The sequence below is a fragment of the Arachis hypogaea genome, chromosome 6 (genome assembly GCF_003086295.3).
Source record: "Arachis hypogaea cultivar Tifrunner chromosome 6, arahy.Tifrunner.gnm2.J5K5, whole genome shotgun sequence".
Lineage (NCBI taxonomy): Eukaryota > Viridiplantae > Streptophyta > Magnoliopsida > Fabales > Fabaceae > Arachis > Arachis hypogaea.
The window spans coordinates 3549812-3567867 of NC_092041.1; the positions used below are offsets into that span (position 1 = coordinate 3549812).

Sequence of the window (18056 nt, forward strand, 5' to 3'; positions counted from 1 at the left end):
TGCTTCAAAATAATATTGAAAATTTTGGGGTTAAATTAATTTTGTATTTTTTTTACTTCAAATTAAATGTTTATTTTACGTAATAAGCATACCATAGTTACACAAAATATCAGGTGTGATATAATTATTAATAAATGAGGAGCAGAATATAATATTAACTGAGTTGATTAAAGTAGTTCAAATAACATGATGGGTGATTTTGTTTTCGTCATTTTTCATTGGGAAATGAGATGGGAATGGACGTATGAGAGAAAAGCGAGAGAATCTGCATGGATTTGGAGTCCCAAAAATTGTCATCTAAAATTCCTCTTTGGCTTTTGCAGGATAGTGCGCAATAGGGCCCTTGGTAAATCTTGTACATTTAACTTGTGAATATAACTGTGTCACTGAAATATATAACTTGTCACTCATTATTATTATTCAATTTAATGAAAGAAGATGAAAGCATATTTGAAAATCATATTAATTAGCAAAGTTGCACCAACCGAAAAAGTAGTCCAACAAAAAAAAAAGACTCCGGTGCTAGATAATTCTTTTTGACTTATAAAGAATTAGTTTTATATCAGTTATTTTTTATTACAATTTTTAATTTTTTAAAAAAAATTAAAATTTATTTACTAAAAAAATTTCCATTCTCTAATTAACTTCATATAAAAATTGTCAATAACATTATTAAATAGTGTTAAATATCAGTTGTCCATCTTGAAATAAGTCATTGAGAAACATTTCTTCCCTTAACAAAATCCAGAGCTACAAAATTATTCCCTTTTGTCCTTGATGGAAAATGAGTTATTAATACCTACTATTTGTGTCAAAAACAGATGTATGATTATGAATAAATAATTGAAGTGGAGTGAGTGGTCAAAGTCAAACCTGTTCAAGTAGTAGAGTCCACATAAATGGGTGGGCCCAGAGATAGACGAGAATCTCAACGGTCAAATTTCAAAAGCTCGCTACCTTCCTCCCTCTTTTCTTCCATTTCAGTTCCTCAATCCCCTCTCCGCTTTTTTCTTTCTCTTTAGAAAGTGACCTTTTTCTCAACTATATCCATTCATGATGAGGTGCTTTCTACCTACTTGTTTTGGTTCTTGCAAACGCTCTAAACGCTCCAATCCAACTGCTACACAGTCCCTTCATTCCAAGTAAGCTTGCTAGCTTTCCATGCTTTTTGTTTATTTTGTTTTATTCCTTTATTTATTTTGAACTTTCTTTATCCGTCATTTTCATATCAGAATCGAATTGCAATATGAATTATTGAATCAAAGTGCTGAAGCAGCTCATGCGGCAACACCTACCAAGGATGAAGAAGAGAGACTTGGAAGAAGAGGTGAGAAGAAAGATGAACGCCAAGGAGAAGGAGAAGGAGAACAAGAGTTTTCGGAGTCGTTGTTTTCTCTCTCCATTGGCTCCGCTAAACAGATTTCTGCTGCTCAAAATGCTGACACTACTGAAGTTAACAGTCCAATGCAGCAGCAGCAACAACTTCTTCTTGGAGTTAGAGACGAGGATTCTGAAGCATTAGGATCAAGCACACCAACTGTTCGGGAAAAGGTTCAAGGGAACTCGTCCAAGCCGGCTGGATTCTTTTCATCCGACAAGGAAGCAGACATAGAAAAACCTGCTGAGCAACAAAATTGCATTGCCAGAGAAGAAGGTGGTGATGTCAATGGAATTCAAGAAGAGTCTTCAGAGTCGTTGTTTTCGCTGTCGACTGATTATAGGAAACCAATTTCATCGGCTGAAATAGCGGAGACCGAAGTTAATAGCCTGAGGCAGGACAAGAAAGAAGAAACTCAAGAAAGAGTTTATGATGTTTCCTCTGTGTTGAATCCAATTGAGAATGTTGATACACAAGGGAGGGTGGCCAAATCCACATTGCTTAAGTCACTGAAGAACAATGATAAAGAAAACATCAACAATTCAGCAGTGGAGGACATAGCAATATCCCTCAGTCCAGAGCCAAATATGAAGCTCTCAAAATGCAAGGCAAGGCAGAAGGCGAATGATAACAAGCTAGAGATTGGCGTTGACACCAGCCTATCCAGCTGGTTGGTTGAACCCGAAGGCACGCCTGTTTCGGTGAACAAAAGTTCAGTGGGAGAACAGACACCAAAGGGAGGTAGAGGATCCTCATGGAGTAATGAGGATAGACCAATTCTAGGAGCATTGACAGTTGAAGAGATCAGGATGCATTCCCTATCAAGATCTTCAAGAAGGACTAGAAGCAAGAGCCCCGACGAGACCCCCATCATAGGTACTGTTGGCAGCTACTGGACTCATACTGGTCAGGACATGGAGTCAAGCTTGAACAACAGTGGAAGAAAGGTACTACATTTAGTGTTATAAGTTGATAATTAGGTTAGGTAGTTGATATATCAATAGTGCATAATAAACCTGTATGTTAGTTGAATTAAAGTTTTATTAAACTTAACCAGAGAATTGCTGGTGTTGCAGGATGCAAAACTGAAATCAAGTTCTTCAACATGTAAGACAAGACTAGAAAGAGCGTTCGAAGAAAGTGTTTGTGAAGTTTGAGCTCGCGTCCCATGGTTCTTGCGTTCTTTCGTTGTGCATGAAGCGTGGTTAGCCTTAGAATAATATGGTTCATTTTTCTTAATAATAAAAAAAGGAATCTTAATGAGTACTCTTGGAGCATTTGATGCGTACATAGTTTCAAGATTATTACTTCCGCAGTTTTGCTGCTGCTAATGATATATTATAAGCGCAACTATAATTAAGGACAAGCAAATCTTGCCTTTGCTTTTTTGCAGTAACTATTGTTTATTGCTTTATAAGTAACATACATACATACATTCATGCTCGTTATAGCTGGAACTTTATGCGGATGAATACGAGGAAAATAACAAAAATCATTCCTCTTCTGCATCGTGTACCTACCATACTAAAGGTGAAACCCCCCATCCCTACATAGAAGAGACTAAGAGAGATGTACATATAACTAAAACCACAATTGAGAATCTTGTAGCCACGTGAGACCTAGACATCATGAAATAGTCTCCTTATCTGCTCAACTGTTGCAGGCATCAGCGTAACTGGGCAACGCTTATACTGTAATGAGGAACCACAATAAACAAAACAAATTAGGGAATAGAAGTGATACATGTTGAATTTAACACTTGACATCACAAACGTTACGTCCTGCCAACTCTTACAAGATTGAATTCTCACCTGTGTAATATACTTAAATATGCAAGCATAGCAAAAGACAAAGCCCGAAATTGTAACTACAGATGGATTTGCACGCTTCTGTGAGCACAAGGGGCAAATTGTTCTGTCAGATGGCAGCGGGATTCCCTCTTTCGCTACCTGGTTGTATGAATATATATTAGCCAATGGCCCACTGGTTGTATGAATATATATTAGCCAATGGCCCAACACAATTTTTTGAACGGTTCATAGAGAGGATGCAAGTAGACCTATTCAATCAGTATGATTCAAACACCAATTTTACATGTATAGAAGTACACTGACGAAGAAAGAAGATGAAAAACAAAACGTTTTACCTTTGGAGGAGGAGGAGGAGGGGGTGGAGGATATACTGTCGGGGCTGACATTCGCTCCTCGGCTGACTGATACCACCATTCCATCATCTATATGTTCCACATAAATTACGTGTTAATGATTGTGCTCTGTCTCAACTAGTATGTTCCTCAAACTAACATATTTAACCACACATCACTGGTAGATTACTTAAGTACCACTTGACAGAAGAAGTTGAACACAGACCACTCAAAAAGATTTCTGAACCACCCAGGCAATAGTACCAACCAAAACTCTGTTGGCTATACCATAGTGGGTGTTGTTAATTTTGTTGACTTGAAGAAAACTAAGCCAACAAACAATATATAAAACAAGCTACAACACACACCAAAGTTTAAGAAGATTGAGTATTATTTTTGGCTTACTGTTTTACTATATTAAGTAACAAAACTTATCAAGAGGGAAAAAGACATCTCACTTTAAAGAAGAACACAGCTGCAATCAAACCAGTTTGCGCATAATCCAGTACAGTGTACATACAGCTGAGCAGTGCTCCTTGCAAGGTCTGCATTGTGACATATATCACATAATCATATAAGGTGATTCATGTGGACAAAAAGCATAACATTTATTCAAAGTCAAGATTGCAAATGTTAAAATGAATCTTGACTTTGGATAGGCAGAACAATATGAATAAAATAACAAAAAAGAAAAAAGCTTTTGATGTTTTAAATACGAAATAAACTGATCTAAATTAGCATTTAATTGATAAATACCTTCAACCATTGAGGACCACGAAGTCTCTCACGTTCTCGGCTACGTATCTTTGAAATTCTTGAAGAGGTATCCATCTATAATCCCATGAAAGGAACAAAACCCAATTCAGTGAAACAAGAAATGAAAAAATGCAAACAACATGTCTATTCTCATTCACCCACCACAAAACAGCACTCAAGTACACGAGTAACAATGTTTGCTAATATACGGCAAGCTTGGAAACAATTGATCCAAACAAGAAAGTAGAAATAACAGATAACCAGATTACATAAAAGTAATGTAGTGTGACAGATTTTATAATATCCTAAATATGTACCATCTCTTGCCCTGTAGCTCGGCACACTTGTATCCCAACTGCATGCAATGCAAATGAGTAGTATCCAGTGGCATCCAAAAGGTATAATAGCTGGTAAGCAAATTGCAAACCTGCAGTGACATTGTTAAGATATTAAGAATCAGTGAATCCGAAGTCTCAGCAAGATAACAAACAGCAGAACACACATACCCTCTGTAGTAGCATGTAGCCAAGGGTAGCAAAACCCCACAATCTTTTGAACTCTCTTCCTGACGCGCTCCCTAATAGATGCATTGGCATCAGAATCCAATGTTCTCCTCGACTCTTCGAAGCCGAGGGTGGCATCAAAGCCTTCATTTTGATCATCACCCCAGAGGGTAGCCTGCAGCCTAGCTTCCCTTTCTTTGTTGTAGATTGAATGCAACTTAGACTTCAAATAGGGCAACACAACCTAGAAACACACGCAGATTCAGCTAGCTACCACTATCTATAGTACAGCAATGTTCTCCAATTGAAGCAAATTAGGAAGAAAGAGAGAACTAGGGTTACCAGAAAAACAACAGAGAGAACTTTCTGGCGCCTTTGTAAACCTGAATTGGGAGCAGCGTCATCGGAATTGGGGGAAACGGTGGAAGCATCAATCTTGAGGGCAACATTGACGGGTCTTCTTCGGAGACCGTAGAGAGATTCAGCAAAGGAAGCATCTGTGGTTCGCAAGCTGTGAGTTTCGAGGATGAGCATGAGGAGGGCGAAGGATTCATGTTCGTAGTCGAGGAGGCGGTGGAGGAAGGGGCGGCGGAGGGCAAAGACTCCCAAAGAGTAAGTGAGGGCGGCGCGTAGGCTGGCGGGGAGCTGCTGGGCCGCCGCCATCTCGAAGAACGTGGGGCGGCTGCCTTGGCCCCCCACCTGAAACAGCATATCTTCTTATCCTTTCTTTCTTACTCTTGCACCGCCTTGCGTCTTCGTTCATATATGTTTGAGCTTACAGCTTTTACTCAAAATTCATTCGTGATTACTGACTCTATGCTCGAAGATTGTTTCTTGGTAGGGATGGAAGGATCCTTCCTCCTTTGCGTTTGCGCAAAAGTGATTCTGCTACCGAATCAAATTGAGTAAATAGTTAAAATGGTTCTAAAAGATCACGCGATCTCTATTTTAATCCTGGCGTTAGTTCTTTGTCATTTTTCTCATTAACACTGTTGATGGAAGCTGAACTGGCACGTTAGAAATACACGTAACCAATTTAAACGACGCCGTTTAGATTGTTAGAAAGGAAGACAAAACACTAATCCCTCACACTTCAAACACACTTCTCTTCACTCTTAGTCAAAGAAACTCAGCAGTATATTCGATTGTTCCAAAATATTTAGACTATTAAATTAAATATTCTCATAACAAAATATATTTTTTAAATTTTTTTAATAATTATTAAATAATTTTTTTAAAATTTTAATTACAAATTAATTTTATATATTTTATTTAATTATAAAAATTATTTTTTTATTTTATAAATTATTATTTTATTATTAATCTATTATGTTCATTAACAATAAAAAAATAATTTTTTGGCCATTCCAATTAATTAAAAGTTTATATTTAATCCGTGACATTCGTAATTGTGTTTATTTGAAAATCAATTGATTGGATTATCAAAACAATAAATTGAATTTCAGGTTTCATAACTCAATCGATTGGACTACAAGTTATCACAAAACAATCGATTGAAAATTGTAAGGCAGCATGGTTTTCGCAAAAATCAATCGATTGGTTATATTACCCAATTGATTGAACGATGACTAAAATGTTGGTTTTTTAAAATTCAATCGATTTCTTATACTACCCAATCGATTAAATGCTCCAAAGCAACTTGAGGTCTCACAATTCAATCGATTGAAGTCATCAAAATAATATGGATTTGCCAATTCAATCGATTGGTTGTGTTACCCAATCAATTAAATTGTGTACTACGCCATTTTCAATTTTCTTATTATTTTTATAAATTATTATCTTATTATTCATCTATCTTAACTTTAAAATTTTATCTTCAATTTTTAAGACTTTATTTTGATTTAAATACTTTAATCTTATCTTTTCTTTAATATTAACATTATAAATTGGTGAATAATCTATCACCAATTATTCAATTCCACCATTAGAATCGTATATCAATCTCTTTATGTATCATGAGAGAGTGGTGCAGGCTTATGACTCAATGCTTGGTAATTATAATGTCTCTTGACTTACCGTTTTTTAAAATCATGTTGACTGGTAATGAATGTTCTTATTTTTAACCGTTGCTTGAAATGTTCCTCTTCTTGAGAAATTTATATCAAACACTCCCAACTGAAAATACCGGTGGGATAGGGAATATCGACGGTGCAGGAAATATTCAATATTCCCCTGTTTTAATTGCTTTTTATGTCTGCTCAAATATTTTGTATTGAAATCTAATTATCCTTTTGTGCTCTTCATCGTGCAGAATAGCGAATTGTCGAGTGATGCTGGTGTCATCTCCGAAGCTGTGAAACAGATGTTCGATATATTGGAGACTCAGAATGTAGAGCACAACATGAAAGTAACGTTATTAGAACGGCTCTCGAGGAAACTGTAAAATCTGAAGATGATAAGTCTAAAAGTCCTATCGCTCTAACGGAGGATTGAAAAGGGGCTTCCATTGTTAATCTAGGAAGAATTGATTAAAAATTTGTAATATATATACTTTATATATGTCTTAGCAATATGCCAATATATGAACAGATTATTAAAATGCTTTGATATATATTGCATGGTATTTTTTTCTTGTCAAGATTCAATAAAGAGGTCAAATCTTGAACAAATGAAAAGAACAAAATAGAATGCAAACAAATAAAAAGATATGAAATTTTTTATATAAATTAATTATATAAAATAAAATATAATTCACAAGACGTAAAATTTGTATGACATTGTTTTTGAAATAATAAATGAAAATGACATTACTTCATCATAAAAATATGAGTTTTTTAAACTAAGATATCTTTATAGTGCATAGAAATAGAGAAAAATTATAAAAGCTTTCAATCGATTAGGTAACACAACCAATCGATTGAATTGGGCAAATCCACATTGCTTTAAAGCTTTGAGACCTCAGGTTGTTTTGAAACATTCAATCGATTGAATTTTAAAAAAACACGATTTCATAGTCTTGGACGAATGTTACGGATTAAATATAAACTTTTAATCGATTGGAATAACCAAAAAATTTATTACAATCAATAGAAGATCTAATTCGTTATTATTTTTTATTTTGATTATTAATAAATATAATAGATGAATGATAAAATAATAATTTATAAAATAAAAAATAATTTTTATAATCAAATAAAATATATGAGATTAATTTGTAATTAAAATTAGAAAAGAACTATTTATCAGTTATTAAAAAAATTTAAAAAACATATTTTGTTATGGAATCATTTAATAATCCAAACGTTTTGGGACCATCGAATCCTTACCCAACAAAATCCCTTGATCTTTGTTCCTCCCTAAACCCATCGACAAAGCTCCGTGGAAGAATTCTGACATGCGATTATACAGCGGGTGTCGTGTGTGTCTTCTTCGGCGAGTGTAGGTTCTTATTTCGCAAACCAAATTCAAAGGAAGGCAGCATTTTCGGCGCTACTGCAAAGTATAAAATACTTTTTTCTTTCTCACCTATATGCTATCTTTGATTGCAAAAGAGAGGATGAGATTCTGCTTGTTTTTTGTTTGAATGAAAATCCTAGTGTTATTTGTGCCCTAGTGATTTGGTTTGCAAAAGGGTAGATAACTCTTTTTTGTTTTTTGATAGTAATGTGTTTGTTGTGGTGAATAGACTCTTTTGAATGTGTTAAGGTTTGATTTTGTAGGTGGTATACGGTTTAGGGTTTACGTATTGTGATCCACAAAGTGAAACATGTGTTAAGCTAAATTTTTGAAAACAGAGTTAATGGAATGTATTGTTTCTAATTACGTACTGTAGAGAATATAAATGCTAATTTTTCTCAATTTGAAATCATATTTACAAAGGCCTCAATTTTTTTCTAATTACCTGTGTTGCTCTTCTAAGAATAAGATCATGCATTGTGGTTAGATTAAAAATGGAGATAAAAAATTCTTCATGTTTTAAGTAATATGAAACCAATTCTTGGCACAACCACCTATTTTCCAAGATTTGTTCAGAACTATGTGAAACAACAATGTATAATATCTCTGTCAAGTAAGTTCCATCCATAAAAATTTTTTCAGAATAAAGTAGATTAAATTAATTTCTTCTGAAATAAGTTTTCTGGTAGATATTATTGTTATTATTATAAAATAGATTACATCATTGTTTAGAATTGATTGGTAAATAGAATAAAATAAACGAGGATCAGTAGCTGCAGAGAAAAACACAAAATAGATAAGTTTCCTTGTATGCTATTACTCATGTACAGTATAGAGTTAATGCTCGTGTAATAAGTTAATGTACAGTATAGAGTTGTTTATGATTTTGAGTTTATTTTAAGTTTTATCTTTATTCATTTGTAGATGGAAGAATCTCTAATGACATTTGTGTTTCACTACGATAAAAAATTTAGCTAGACAGATGCCTACCCATTAACATAATACACACAAAACTCAGAACAAGTTGCATTTGTAACTGGAAAAAATTAAATGTTGTTGTTTATATTTGTAACTGAAATCATTTTTCAATGTTGGATGAAATTGTTGCTGAAATTATGTAGGAAAGTGTTACAAGGTCCGTAAAACTGAAAGTTGTCAAAGGGAAGCGCCAGAAGAAATGCCTCCCCCAAGTTGTTGCAGCATCAACAACTCCTCTTTCTGCTGAAACCATTAGGGAAACTAGCTCTACCACTATCAAGAGACTTGCTGATTATATGACTTTTGTTCCTACTTCAGGATTCAACCCTCCTAAGAAGAAGGATAAACTTATTTGATGCTGATTTCTGATCCTTATGTAATTAGGGCTAATGCCATATTTTTTTGTATAGGACTCTCTTATTGCCATTAAAAACATTGTGGTTGGTTTCATTGTTAAGTCCCTCTTTTTGCTTTTAATGGTAGTAATATAGGCTATTATGGTTAGATTTTTGGATATCAATCAGACAATTATGATCAACAGATAAAGATGTTTTCCCTTCCTATAACGGAATTCATATATAGGCTATTATGGCTAATTTTGAGGCATTTTGCCATCAACAGATAAAGATGTTTTCCCTTCCTATAACGGAATTCATATATAGAAAGTAGGGTTCAATGGAATTCATATATAGTTTGCAAGTGGGTTCAGAATGTATCAATTTACTTGTATTAAAATCACAAACTCCAACAGATATAGTTATCTTTATTCAAATTTCAATATTATATATAAACATTGCTATGATTAGTGTTTATAAAAGAGTTCACAGCAACTTTCTATTAAAGTTTAAGGCAAATATATACCTTAGCAAATGTTTATGTACTCTCATGAAAAAAGAAGGCAGTAAATATATACCTACTTATTTTGATTACATGTACTCTATTAAAATGTATACATACTTTAACTACATGTACTCTATTAAAATCACAATTATTTATATAAAGGTTGTAATATAAAATATTATTTACTTTGTTTGTCTCAGATGGATGATTTTATGGTTGTTCCTATATTTCATTATGGAAAAAGTTTTAAGAGAAATTCAGAGGAGGTATTATGTTATCTTATTAGAAAATTGCATAAGTATCTACCCATAGATTTAGACTATATTAACTTCTTTGATCTAAAATTTTATTTAAGGAGTTAGGGTATACAACATATAAGGAGATGTATTAGTTTGACAACATTGCTGATGACATGGAAGTTTGGCTACATGTTATTAAAGGTGATGCTGATATAAATGAACTGAGGGATGCTCAGAAGAGAAATAAGGGCAATAATGAATTTTATCTTTACTTTGATCACCCGATAGATATTCCTGAAGTTGTTGATGATGGTGTGAAGTGTGATACTGTTATGCTGAGTGAATCATTATCATCTTCAGATGATGGATATGAGACCAAAGAATATGAGCCTTATAATCCTCCTCTTTCTGGTTTTGAGGATACAGACAGCAGTGATGAGAGTTTGGAAAAGAAAAAAAAATATTCAGAAGAAGAAGAGAGTTTCACCTAAAAAGAAAGCTAGTCATGGCCCAAAAATTCAAGATAAGGCTGGCCCAAATGTGGAGGTTGGCACTGGCCTAAATATGACAGTTGGCACTGGCCTAAATGTGGAGGTTGGGCCGGTTCAGGTGAAAAGGATAGTATGGACACAACTAAAAAAAAGTCTGTCCAAAAAAGACTTTCTAAGAAGTATAAGGGCACTAGAAGAAGACATATTCTGAGAGATAGAAGGTATAATAGAAGTAAGACTAAGACTACAGGTGGTGGTTTAAGTGGCATTAGAACTAGTTTGGGTGGCACATCTGGGAATGTTGGGCCAACTATTGAGGAATTGAATTCGGATTATGACAAACCATATGATTATGAAAGTGAAGCATTTAACAGTCCAGTGTCATCTGAGGACGAAGGGAGGACTGCATACGATGCCTTTAATGAAGAAATTGAGTAAGGGGATGTTGAATTTAAAGTTGGATAAATCTTCACTACAATGGAGACATTCAAGAGTGCATTGAAGGATTATTTCGTATATGAGGGTAAAGATGTTATGTATCTAAAGAATGAGAAACAAAGGGTCAGGATAGCATGTGCTAGTGAAAATTGTTCATGGCTAATATTGACATCATGGAATAGTGCAAATGGATGTTTTCAAGTAAAAATATTGTTCAATGAGCATAATTGTGGGAGGGATTTTAGCAGCAACCTTGCTGATAGGCAATGGGTAACATCGAAGTTAGTTAAGAGACTTCTTACTCAGCCAGACATGAAGCCAAAGCAGGCTACGAAATATATGGTCCAAGACTACAACATCAAAATGAGTGGAAAAATGATAAGCAAGGCACTAAAGGCAGCTAGGGAGGAGGTAATTGGCGATGAAGGAGCACAATATGGTAAGATTAGGAATTACCTGATGGAACTGCATAAGACAAACCCAAGTTTAACTGCAATATTAGATGTGATACCTCAGCCAGAGTCTCTCCCTTTGTTTGATAGACTATATATAGTAAAAGAGTTCTTTTTGAAGTGCACTGTAGAAATCACAAGATTGGAGTTAATCTTGAAGAAAGAACATGCACATGCAATCTGTGGCAGCTAACTGGTAAACTTGTTTTGAATATTATTTTGCATTTGTAAAACTATATACTTGTTTCATAAAATTCATTGCATGTGATAAATTGAATTCATGTCTATAGGTATGCCTTGTAGACATGCAGTGGCAGCCATATCTAAGATGGGCCTTAGGCCTGAAGATTTTGTGCATAAGTGGCTTACAATGGAAGCAGTAAGAGCTACATACTCACATTGCATCAAATTGGTTAATAGTGAAGAGTACTGGGTACAATCGAATGCCTCTAAGACTCTTCCTCCTCCAATTAAAAGAGCTGCTCATAGGCCAAAAACGAAGAGAAGATCAGACCCGGTTGAGAAAGAGGTGAATCCAAACAAATATAGAAAAACTTTTCAAGTCACTTGCTCAAAGTGTGGTCAGTTAGGACACTACTACAAAACTTGTACCAATGCATCCCAAGATCTGAATTGAAAACTCATGACAAAGAAGGAGAGAAGGGCAAAGAAATGGCCTTTGCAATTTGTAGAGTCAAGTCAGGCTAACACTGAGCAGATATAATTCAACAAGTGATGATTTACTTTCAAAATATATTTAATATGATAACTGTCCTATAAATATATAGTTAAGGAATTAAGTAACCTAATTGGTTGAGCCTTGTTGTGTTCCAATCTTGTGTTTTGATGATAAAACAGGTTCAGAAAACAGGACAGAACAACTCAACTGCCAATGCTGAGGAAACTACATTAGATGTTGCTGTGAGTTTATGCCAATTTAGGATCTTTATTTGGCATAACACTAATTTATTTGTTGCCCTAACAGTTACCATTTATGATAGGCTAAGGCAAAGAAGAACAAAAAGAAGCTTCCCAAAACATCTGCAAGAGGACAATCAATGAACCATAGTCAATGGGAGAAAATTAATGTCTCCCAGTCTGCACCCTAAGCAGATGAGGTAAAAAATGTTCCTAAGTTAAATTTGTAATGTCTATTTAATTTAATTATGACCTTTACTATGATATTTTCTGTGGATAGCATGCAACAAAATTCAACACTAACTCTGCACCATACTTTAGAGAGAAGCAACCAATTGTGAGACCCACTGCTCCAATAGCACAAGGCTCAAGTCGAATGAGCCTACAGCCAACCCCATCTGTTGGTTCAGGTCAATCTACTTCAACTAACCAAGGTGTATCAACAGCAGTATCAGTTGAGACCATGGCTGCAGTAACTTCAGGGACTGCAACAAGACTTTTTAAGTTCATCCCCACTCCAGGGATTAGGCCTTCCAACAAGAATTGAGTAGTTGACCTAGCTTTAAAAGTTTGGGACTCAGAATAATAGATAATTTGGACAATAGCTTGTGTTTATTTTGGTTATCAAATTACTTGCTATGACAACTATGTTGATTAGGGACCTTGTATTGCCCTTGTTTTTGTTATAATATAATTAGATGCTAAGACATGCAACCAGTGACATAGTTAGTTGAATACTCTTTTGGATAACTATATCAGTAAGGACTGTTATGATGATTCCCTTATTCTATTATTATGGTATCATGTGTTAAGTTTCAACTTTCAACAGATGGCTTCTTACTTTGTTCAACAAATTCATAATGTCTTATTTTATTATAAAATCATGTACATTATTGCATTATTTAAAATTGAATAAACAAACATATAAAAACAAAAGCAGCTTAATTATATTTAATATTCATTCATCAAAAGTGATCAACAATAACAAATGTCATAGCCTAAACAATTTAAGTACTTAACAACCATGATCACCATGTTTCACAATACTCCAGAAGTAACATTTGATCTCTCTAAACTACACCACTAAACAGGTTTTCAACTACAATTCCAGCAACAAATGCCAACATAACACATCCAACATTAGTACATCTAATTTGCCTAAAATTCAATCTAACTTTCTTTAAATGAATTTTTAAGCTAACCACTCTTTCCTCTAGCTCCCTAACTTTGTTAGCATCTGTAGAAGAATGATCTTCTTTATGATTCGAATTCAGCTTCAAACCTCCAAACAAAAGAGTCTTTGTAGCATCTTCATTGAATGATGCAACATAATCATCAAGCCAACAAAAATATTTGTAATGAGGTCTTGGAGTCTACAAAATAATATTCTTTAATATGAATCTAATGAAAAACAAAGTGAACATAATTTTAATTCTTCATAAACCTACCTTAAAATATGAGTATCAGTGAAAAACAAAGTGAACAAAAATTTAATTGTTAATAAACCTATCTTGAAGTATGAGCATCGAAAGAATAGTCTATTTAGGTTCATATCGGTTCCGGACATGAATAAAATTGCATAAATTCCACAATTACACTCTGGGGCAACCCACTTCTTCTTCCACCTTGATCCCACACTCCCAGTAGCTTTCAAACTCCAACCTGATTCGTTTTCAACTCTCCCACTTCACCGATTTGATGTCGACCCATGTTCTTCACTATCAACCATGCTATCCAAGGGTTTACAGTCAAACACAGTGATACATTTTCAGAGTATATAATGAAGCAGTGCAACATTTGAACCTCCAATCCCTCACTTAAAACGACAGCATTTTTGTTTGGGAGGCAGGGACAGATTGATCCCTGTCTATTTTTAAATTGACAGCTTGACACTTAATGGACACCTAACAGCTAGCTCATCACCGTTAAGTGACACGTATACATATTCTATTTGTTTTTAACGCCGGAAAACACAGAAGAGTCGCCATATCTCATGGAATACAAAGACAGAAGACGTAATGTACCTTTTTTTTTGGACAGAAATCGAGTTGGATGTTTACTCTAATTTAAAAGGATAAATGCTAACTATAAATTTAAACATTAATTCAAACTCTTGACCCTTATACAAAAGAATTGTTGTTATGTGCTAAGTGCTACATAATCACTGGGTAAAATGTTTTGTGGCTAGTGTTCCAGACTAATAACAAATCTAATTGCTTGATTTGTAATTTTATAGCGTAACCTGTAATTAATTAAGTAGGCTCAATACTATATCATAGTCCATTTTGTTTATAAAACATACAAAAATCATTCACTATATTTATACATATTATTTTATATATTTTTATTATATATTTTAATATGTATTTTATATGAATAGTTAGTTGTATAATTTTGATATTTTCATTTTATTGATGGGATGTATGTATACAAATGGCCTTTTTGCCAGTTCCTTCTAGCTTTGTTATATCAAACACCTACTTATAAAAAGAATAAAAAAAACGAAACACTCAATATCTGATTTAGCAAGGATGAAGATACCCAATCACCATATAGAGGGCTTCAAGACCACATATTACCTTTTTCTACCGTTTTTTTATTTAACAAAAATGTTATTGTATTATAATCTTCGTACTGATTGTAATGTATGTAATTTTTTAGTTTTAGGATAGGTACTCTTTTAATTTCTAAAATTTATAGTCGAAATTAAAATTGTTTATAACATATTTTTGTTTAAAATTATCATTAATATTAAAATTATTTTTTGTCAATAAAACGATAAATTTACCCTTAATAATTATAAAATTAATAATTAAAAAATATAAATCCTATTTTCTTTTTTATTATTAATAATATGCCCAGCAAATTCTGACGTTGACATATGGGAGTTAAACCAAGGACTTTAAGTATGTGCAAAAAGTTCTTAGCCACTGAACCAAGGATACTTGTGTTATTTATGAGATATTTGTGTCATTATAATGTTTCTTTTTGTTAACTCGCGGGTAGGGTCGGATACCCGCGGGTTGAGCGCGGGTAGGATTAGGGTTGGGTATTTCTCAACCCGCGGGTAGGGTAAGGTTGAGTGTTAGTTAAAAACTCAACCTGCGGGTAGGGTTAGGGTTGGGTTCAAACCCTACTCTACCCTACCCATTGCCACCCCTAGATGAGATGGTACAGAACCTGAAGGTTCAATTTCGGATTGTTGTTCCCGAGGCAGACCTCTCCTTTATTACCCCCAACAACATTGTAGTTGATGAAAAAATTATTCCTGCACCTAAAGACGATGAGGACACTTCCATGCCTGACCTGAAGACCTTAGAAGTCCGAGTTAAGGGAGCTTCTCAAAGCTTTCCAACCCGGATGGAAGATGAGCCCATCATACCTCCTCCTAAGAAACTCCCTATTCCTTCTGAAGCTATTCTGACCTCCTCCACTTAGCCTGAAGATGCTACTAATGGAAAATAGCTCATTCCTTTGTAATTCGTTGCTTTGAATGACCCGACTTGTGGGTCTTTATGAACAATTTTTTGTTTTGTAATAGTCGTAGTTGGAATACTTTATTTCTCCTTGCTTAAATACCTTTTTTCACTACTCGCATATGTGGTGGTTCTTTTGAATGAATGAGTATTTCTTTATCATCCTCTACTTAATTTATTTTTGCCTTTTACGACTTAGTTGTAAATAATTTTGGTAGCTTTAGATGCTGCCTTGAAAATCTTGGGTTTTTATTAAGTGGAAAAAGACGTCGGTAAAGTAAGTCGGCCATTCTTTAGACGTTTCTCTTGTAAATCTAATTTTCCCTTAATTGTTTGCATTCCGACTTTAAGTAGTCGAGTTTATCAAGTTATTCTTGAATTTCATTTTTAGGCTCGACTCTTTTAAGGTTGGACCACGAAGCTTGCATAACTTCTTACATTAATTTGTAACTCGTCGCTTCATCTTACCGACCACTCAGGTCGGGCAATGATTTTCGTAGTTTTTTGAGCTCAAATTAATGTGTTTGAATGAGAAAATTGATAGAAAATGAGTTATCATTAATAAGAGAAAAATATTTACATACCTTTTCTTGCTACTAAGGATTTCTTTTATCCTTAGCCCTTGCTGTGGTGCCTCATTAAAACCCCCTCCAGGAATTTTTTTTTTGGGAAAAAATCATGAAGTCAGAAAAAAGAGTACACCAGGGAACAAGGTACACTTTTTGACGGTGGATTTAACGGAGGGGTAACTAGAGGCCGTGATGAGGTCAGCAACATACCATAGTCGTACAACAGTGGTGTGGCATACTGGGCACCAGCATGAACCCCGCCGCGTATGATGATCCAAATGCAGGAGATATCTGTGGCATCCACACCGAGGTATACGCGGGAACAGATGGATGCTAGTACTGTCTGACACCCTACTCTCTCCCAATTCGGAATGACTCTGCTAGGCGCTGCATTAATGCCGGATCAGTGGTGTGAAGCTAGAAGGCATTGTCAAAGAATATCTCATTCACCATCTGCTCCTCCTAATGGCTACAGGATGGTCCTAGATCATGCCAGCTGAGTGGTGATGTGTCCCAGATGGCCCAATGCTGCGGTCCTCCTGAACCAGATGAAAGATGCGGTGCGTGGGCTGGTGGAGGTGGAGGTGCAGGTGTATCCTACCTGTTTAACGGGAGGTTTCCATTCCTCCTATTGATCGTACTCTGCCTCCTCGTTAGACTCTACATCCAGCCGCGCCCAACGAGGCCTGACCCTCTCCCTCCTAACCCCCTCACTCGGTATTTGATCTCTAGCACCCCTGTCCCTCCGAGCAGGTCACCGGGTATCGTCCTAACCTCAGTCGCCCGCCTACGCGGCTACGCCGATCTGGCACACCCCGAGGAAGGTGAAGATCGTCCCTCGACTGGCTGGCAGTGGGCTGTACATCAGTGGGTAACTCGACAAGTCTCGGATTCTCCAATACCTCTTCGCCTGACAGGTACCTAACACGGCAAGCCCCGTGCTACCAATCCTTAGGGGTGGAAACAGGCCAGGCCAGGCCAGGCCTGTAATAGAGTATATTGGCCTTAGCCTGGCTTGTAGCTTGGTATAGGATTTTTAATGAGTACTGAGTCTGGTCTATTGTTAAATCTGGCCTGGCCTTAAGCCTGTCAATAGGCCTGTTTTTTTAATAATAATTAAATTTAAGATATAATTTAATTTTTAAAATTATAAAATACAAATACACATATATAATTAAAGAGACAAATGGCTGGGTGGATAAAGGTATTTTCATAAGATAGAAGATCCAAGTTCAAATTCTTTCAATAGCATTTTTACTAGTATAATAAAACTCTCTATATATATTTGTAGGCTCAGGCCGGCCTGACAGGCCCAACAGGCTATTTCAATCAAAAGCCTAGGCCTGGCCTTTTAAAGAATATAGGCTTTTTTAATAGCCTGAGCCAGGGCCTATTTCCTATCAGGCCAGGCCAAACACAGGCCAGGCTGCAGGCCCCTGGCAGGCCGCCTGGCCTGTT

The 18056-nt window shown here is 35.3% G+C and overlaps 2 protein-coding genes across 2 annotated transcripts; one reads left to right on the forward strand and one right to left on the reverse strand.

The window, feature by feature from the left end:
- The first annotated feature begins 1001 nt into the window (after positions 1-1001).
- Positions 1002-2774, forward strand: LOC112695396 (uncharacterized). The gene is made up of 3 exons (XM_025747732.3): positions 1002-1142; positions 1233-2325; positions 2455-2774. Exons 1-3 carry the CDS (start codon positions 1054-1056, stop codon positions 2533-2535), a joined length of 1263 nt encoding a protein of 420 aa, XP_025603517.1. The 5' UTR covers positions 1002-1053; the 3' UTR covers positions 2536-2774.
- Positions 2735-5865, reverse strand: LOC112695397 (peroxisome biogenesis protein 12). Its single transcript, XM_025747733.2, has 8 exons — positions 5123-5865; positions 4784-5024; positions 4595-4704; positions 4278-4352; positions 3980-4066; positions 3525-3611; positions 3190-3327; positions 2735-3069 (listed from the first exon to the last, which is right to left on the reverse strand). The coding sequence occupies exons 1-8, from the start codon at positions 5489-5491 to the stop codon at positions 2998-3000; spliced, it is 1179 nt and encodes a 392-aa protein (XP_025603518.1). The 5' UTR covers positions 5492-5865; the 3' UTR covers positions 2735-2997.
- Positions 5866-18056: the final 12191 nt, after the last annotated feature.